Source organism: Tenrec ecaudatus, chromosome 3 (assembly GCF_050624435.1).
Source record: "Tenrec ecaudatus isolate mTenEca1 chromosome 3, mTenEca1.hap1, whole genome shotgun sequence".
Taxonomy (NCBI): domain Eukaryota; kingdom Metazoa; phylum Chordata; class Mammalia; order Afrosoricida; family Tenrecidae; genus Tenrec; species Tenrec ecaudatus.
In genome coordinates, this window is record NC_134532.1 from 107,835,425 (window position 1) to 107,840,911 (window position 5,487).

Sequence of the window (5,487 nt, forward strand, 5' to 3'; positions counted from 1 at the left end):
CAGCTTTTTGTAAAGATTTACATCCTGGAAACTCTTTGTAGGGTCATTATGAGTCTCAATGGACTTCACAGCAGTGAGGTAATTTCTGTGGTTGCTTTAGCCATTTTTCACCACCTACGTCGACTTTATCTTGCCTAAATAATTTGTAAACAGGGTTTCAGTGGGGTGACTCTCCAGGTTAGAGGAGTCTAGATCCATCTCAGCCACTCATGCACTGTCTAAAACTCGAACCCCCCACTTTTCTGGGCGTTCCGGTTCGGTGTCTAAGTAAATCCAGAAGGTGGGCATGAGGGGCGAATAGGCAGCTGGCATGGGGAGCTGATGAGCAATTTGGAACAAGTTTTCTATGAAATCCACTACACCTTCAGCTCAGGACCCCCCCCCCCCCTCTTCACACACACTGAAAATCTGGGAGATGTGGGCCCATGTTCCTACAACGTCCCCCCTACCCCCCGCAGTGCGGAGGAGCAGGGGTCAGAGAAATGTCACCGCAGCTCTAGCTCTGCTGGCTGCCACCCACACAGGAATCCCCCTTACTGGTCCTGGCATAACGTGGGGTTAACCCCACTCTCCCCAAAGCTGTAGCACTACTGGAGTGTCACAAATAAAAGCAAAAGTTCCCTTCCAACTCTTTTAACATGTCAGTACTTTTACTTTCCAGTCTTCTAAAACCCATCAAGGGCTCCCTTTTGACTTTCCCTTCCAGGAGACACCTGCAGAATTCCTCCCCACCACGCGCCCAGGTGCTTTCACCCTCCCACCTCGGTCTCTCTGGAACCCCAATGCGCTCGCCCACGTTGGGCCCACAGCACGCCGCCCACACTCCGCTCCTCTTCTCACCAAATGAATGCGTTCTAAAACCGTTTACTATTCGATACAGCCCCTAAGAGGCTTTGCCAAGAGACGCCCCGCAGCACCACAGGCCCGCCTGCTTTCCCCAGGATTCTGACCCCCATTAACTAATTCCTCTGCTCCCTGCGCTCCGGAGCGGGAGGCCGGGCCGCGCCGGTGTGGCAAGCGCGCGCGCGCACTCGCACTCGCACGCGCGCCGGGGCAGGGGCAGGGGGAGTGTGACCGCCGCGAGGACAGGGGCGGGGGCGGCAGCCGCGGGGGCCCCCCAGCCGCCCCCAGCACCCCGGCCCCTAATGAGCCGCTGAAAAGGAGCGGGCTCCGGCGCGCGTGGCTCGCAGGCCTCCTGGAGTCAGAGGCGCCCTGATTGGCCAGCTGCGCCTCGCGACCTCCATTCATTAATAAATTAGCGGCACGCTCCAGCCGAGCGCGAGCCACCAATCACAATGGGCAGCGGCGGCGACAACAGCCGCAGCTTGAGCCGCGGCCGCCGCCGCCGGGGCTTGGGTAACTCCGGCCTCAGCCTGGAGCTCCACCAGGAGCTTTAGAGCCATTTTATGCTGATTAGATCGAGGGGGGCGGAGGGAGAACGGGGAGGGGGAGAAGGAGGGTGGATGGCGGGGCCAGTGGAGGGGGTGGGGGGCAGGGAGTGAAGAAGAAAGAAATGAATGATGATAATCAATGAAAAGAATAAGTCGGGCCAGGGAAAGAGGGGCAAAGGGGGGCCAGGACAGGAGCGGGGGGAGGCGGCGGCGGCCCCGTAGGGGGGAGGTGGGGGCCCCGGGGGCAGGTCTGATTGTTTTCTCGGTGGTATATAAGGGGTTTTAAGGAGAGTCGTGTGCCAGACACGCAGCCACTGAACCACAAGCAGCTTCGCTTTAACTGGAGTGCCTGGGAGTCGCGTGCCTGGAGCCGCACGGCCGGGACTGACTGACAGACACGCACCGCCACCACAACACACGAGACTCGGGCGGGCCGCCGCCGCCGGGGCTCTTGGCCAAGGCCGCCTTGGAGAGAGGTCCCCCGCGGCGCCGCGCCGCCCGAGCGCAGGACCCGGGGCCCCGCAGCGCGAAGAGCCGCCCGCGTGCGTCCCCGGCTGCGCGGCGAATCCCGGCACGCGCCCAAGGGACCGCGACGCGGAGGCAGAGTTGGAGCGAACTAAGTAAGTGCCTGCGCCGCCACCTTCAACTTCGCGCTTGCGCCCCCAGTTGGCTGCGCGACGTCCGCACGCCCTCGGCCCGGCGAGGACTCTTTGTCGCGGGCTTGGCGGACGGCCCCTCTCCGGGACGGGACCCCAGCGGCCGGACAGCCACGCGGAATGGGAGGGGGAGCCCTGCTGAGAACGATGCTGCTCCGCGCAGCCGGGTGCGCGCGGGGCCAGCCCGGGGGACGCCGCGAACGCGCTCCCGGGCTCCCGCTCTGACTCACCGCTGCTTTGCCTTTCTCTCCCCCCCCGCGGTCTCCGCCGTAGGATGTTCGTCAAATCCGAGACCTTGGAGTTGAAGGAGCAAGAGGACGTCCTGCTGCTGCTCGGCTCGGCCTCGCCCGCCTCGGCGGCCCTGACCCCGCTCACGTCCAGCGCCGAGGAGGAGGAGGAGGAAGAGGAGGAGGAAGAGGAGGACGAGCTGGGAGCAGCCGGCGGCGCGCGGCGGCCGCGCGCGGCTGGGGCCACCCCGGGAGCGCGCGGCGGCTCGGCCGCGGGTGGCGAGGTGGGCCGGCCGGCGCGGCTGCTGGGCCTGGCCCACGAGTGCAAGCGGCGACCCTCCCGCGCCCGGGCCGTGTCTCGCGGCGTAAAGACGGCGGAGACGGTGCAGCGCATCAAGAAGACCCGCAGGCTGAAGGCCAACAACCGCGAGCGCAACCGCATGCACAACCTCAACGCGGCGTTGGACGCGCTGCGCGAGGTGCTCCCCACGTTCCCCGAGGACGCCAAGCTCACCAAGATCGAGACCTTACGCTTCGCCCACAACTACATCTGGGCGCTCACCGAGACCCTGCGCCTGGCCGACCACTGCGGCGGCGGCGGCGGGGTGCTGCCGGGCGCGCTCTTCTCCGAGGCGGTGTTGCAGAGCCCGGGAGGCGCCGGCGCGGCCCTGAGCAGCTGTGGGGACAGCCCCTCGCCCGCCTCCACGTGGAGTTGCAGTAACAGCCCCGCGCCGTCCTCTGCCGCGTCCTCCAACTCCACCTCCCCTTACAGCTGCACTTTGTCGCCCGCCAGCCCCGCGGGCTCCGACCTGGACTATTGGCACCCCCCACCGCCCGACAAGCACCGCTACGCACCTCTGCTCCCCGGAGCCAGGGATTGCATCTAGAGCGCCATCTCGGTTACCCATGCAGGCCTTAGTGAGCGGTCTTTTCGGGCTCCGACCGAACCCTCCTCTCTCCACCCCCCCCGCCCCCACCCCCCGTCACACACACACTTTCCACGCCCCGATCCCCGTCTCCCTCTTCACAAAGCTGATGTAGCCCTTCTGATTCCTGGTGGCTTGGCTTGCATTCTTGGGCTCTGGGGTCCCTTTATTGAGAAGGTCTCTGATTGAGTGAAGCTGCAAGGACGCTTATTATGAACGAGGCTAGAGGAGTTCGGGTTGCGCTTCTGGAGGTTCGAAAGACGCCGGGAGGTAGCTCAGGGTTGGCCGGGAGGACCGGACGCTCCTCCCCTCTCTCTGTAACCACAGAGGACTCAGCGGACCCTGTGAATCACGGGGCGGGGGTGGGGGGTATGCAACTGGTTCCAGTGATCCCGTCACCTTCTGGTCTACATAAAGATGTTAATGTCGAGTAGAAAGAAATGTATCTTAGCAGCTGAATGATTTTACTGGTAATAATATTATCCACAGATTTGCAATGGCTGGCATCTGCTTTATTCCCATTGCTGTCTGCAAGCTGTGGGAATTTCACCTGTCAAACCAAACTTTCTCTCTCTGATGTGCACTTTGTTCCTTCGCTTTCCCAGATTCGTCACAATGCCTATTGTCCCGTCCTTCTCTTTCCTTTTTCTTCCCCATTTTGCCATCTGTCTCTTATGATTTATAAGGGGGGGGGGAAGTTGTTTTGTTAGAGGGCCAGGTTAGAAGTCATTGTATAATTTGTAGGCTTTTGTAATGATTGAATGCAAGCGTGGAAATTTAGGCTGAACTCTATCAAAAGAAAAAATGCGAAGGAAAAGGGGAAAAATCGGGAGGGAGGATTGCCTCATGCATTATTTATCTCGACCTCTTAGGGGGAGAAGGAACTCCCCCATTCTTTCAAGAGATTAAAAATAAATCAACAGACTGAAAACCTAAGCAGACACGGAGCATTATCGGGATCAGCCACACACGTGCTCCCTTCTATTTATTATAAAGGAACATTTCATGGGAAAAGTATGTATTTTTTGTATATTCCAGAGTCTATTCTAGTATGTATTTACATCTTGAAGAAGAGAAGATTGTTCTCGTGCTTAAACTATAAATAAAGTATCTAATTTTCATAACCATCGTGTGTGATATACCTTCTTCCTGTTTCTATGTGTTTTAGAAGAACTTGTGCTTTTCTGAAATTCGCCCCAGGTCCGATCAACTATAACAAGGCCCACCACATCTAGTCCACTCTCACTCGCAGCAAGCCTGCAGGGTTTAGCTGTTTGTGGGTAGGACTTTATTGGCACACAAAATCTAGGAAATTACAAGAAGCTGAATCACATTTGAGACTAACTCTGAAGGAAGAGTGTAATTCTCAATATAAGCCCAAATTCGGAAGAAATCAATTTCAGAGCAAACAGAATGAATCAAACAAACAAACAAAAACAGACACAACGACTAAGTCACGGTAAGCTCTAAAGTCCAGAAAACACTGATTTTTAAAAAGTATTTAAAATTTCTTGAAGCAGGGATGTCATAGGATTAGTGTAACCCAGTGTGATAATTCGCGGTGTTATGAGTTGCCAACTGTATGAGACCGTACACAATTCTTAACATGTCTGTAATCAATGTTAATAATATAATAATCAGTGATAAAGAGTTGTAAGTTTCTTAAATGTAACATTTCTTAGAACATATGAATGCTAACAACAAAAGTGTTAGGTAAAACCTTTCTGCATTGAATTACATTATTAATAACTGAGCAGAAACTTGAGAAAATATTCTCCTTCGTAACCTTTAGGTATTACTTCAGCCTGCAAAATGTTATTCATATAGGTTGACAAATACTATTTATCACAATACTATACCCAGACTGCCAGAACGTCTGACAGAATCAGTGAGCATAAAAAACCAGCAGGAAGGAAAACAACAGCGCTTGTGTGCTAGAGCTGGTGACGGAAACCACGTGATTCAAAGGGGCAATGTGATTGGACAATGACAGCTCTGACCTGAATGCATTAGAAAGTTCAAAAAGTAAATTAACATAGACTTTTGGTCTTGCAATACAAAACTCAACCCAAACTGCCATTGAATCAATTCTGAGTCATAGAGACCCTATATGACTGCAGTTAACTGCCCTGGTGGATTTCTGAGAGTAATTCTCGACAGTAGAAAAAAACATCTTTCTCCCAGGGAGCAGCTGGTGGTTTTGAACTGCTGACCTTGAAGTTAGCAACCCGGCACATAACCACTACACCACCGGGGCTCCTTTGTAGATACTAGAAAATTCATGGAA

The 5,487-nt window shown here is 55.5% G+C and overlaps 1 protein-coding gene across 1 annotated transcript; it reads left to right on the forward strand.

Moving 5' to 3' along the window:
* The first annotated feature begins 2,321 nt into the window (after positions 1–2,321).
* On the forward strand, positions 2,322–3,161 carry NEUROG2 (neurogenin 2). The gene has a single exon (XM_075544845.1). It carries the CDS (start codon positions 2,322–2,324, stop codon positions 3,159–3,161), a length of 840 nt encoding a protein of 279 aa, XP_075400960.1.
* Positions 3,162–5,487: the final 2,326 nt, after the last annotated feature.

Excerpts from the sequence above, each read along its gene's own strand:
- NEUROG2 (XM_075544845.1), top strand. The coding sequence starts at position 2,322 with ATGTTCGTCAAATCCGAGACCTTGGAGTTGAAGGAGCAAGAGGACGTC.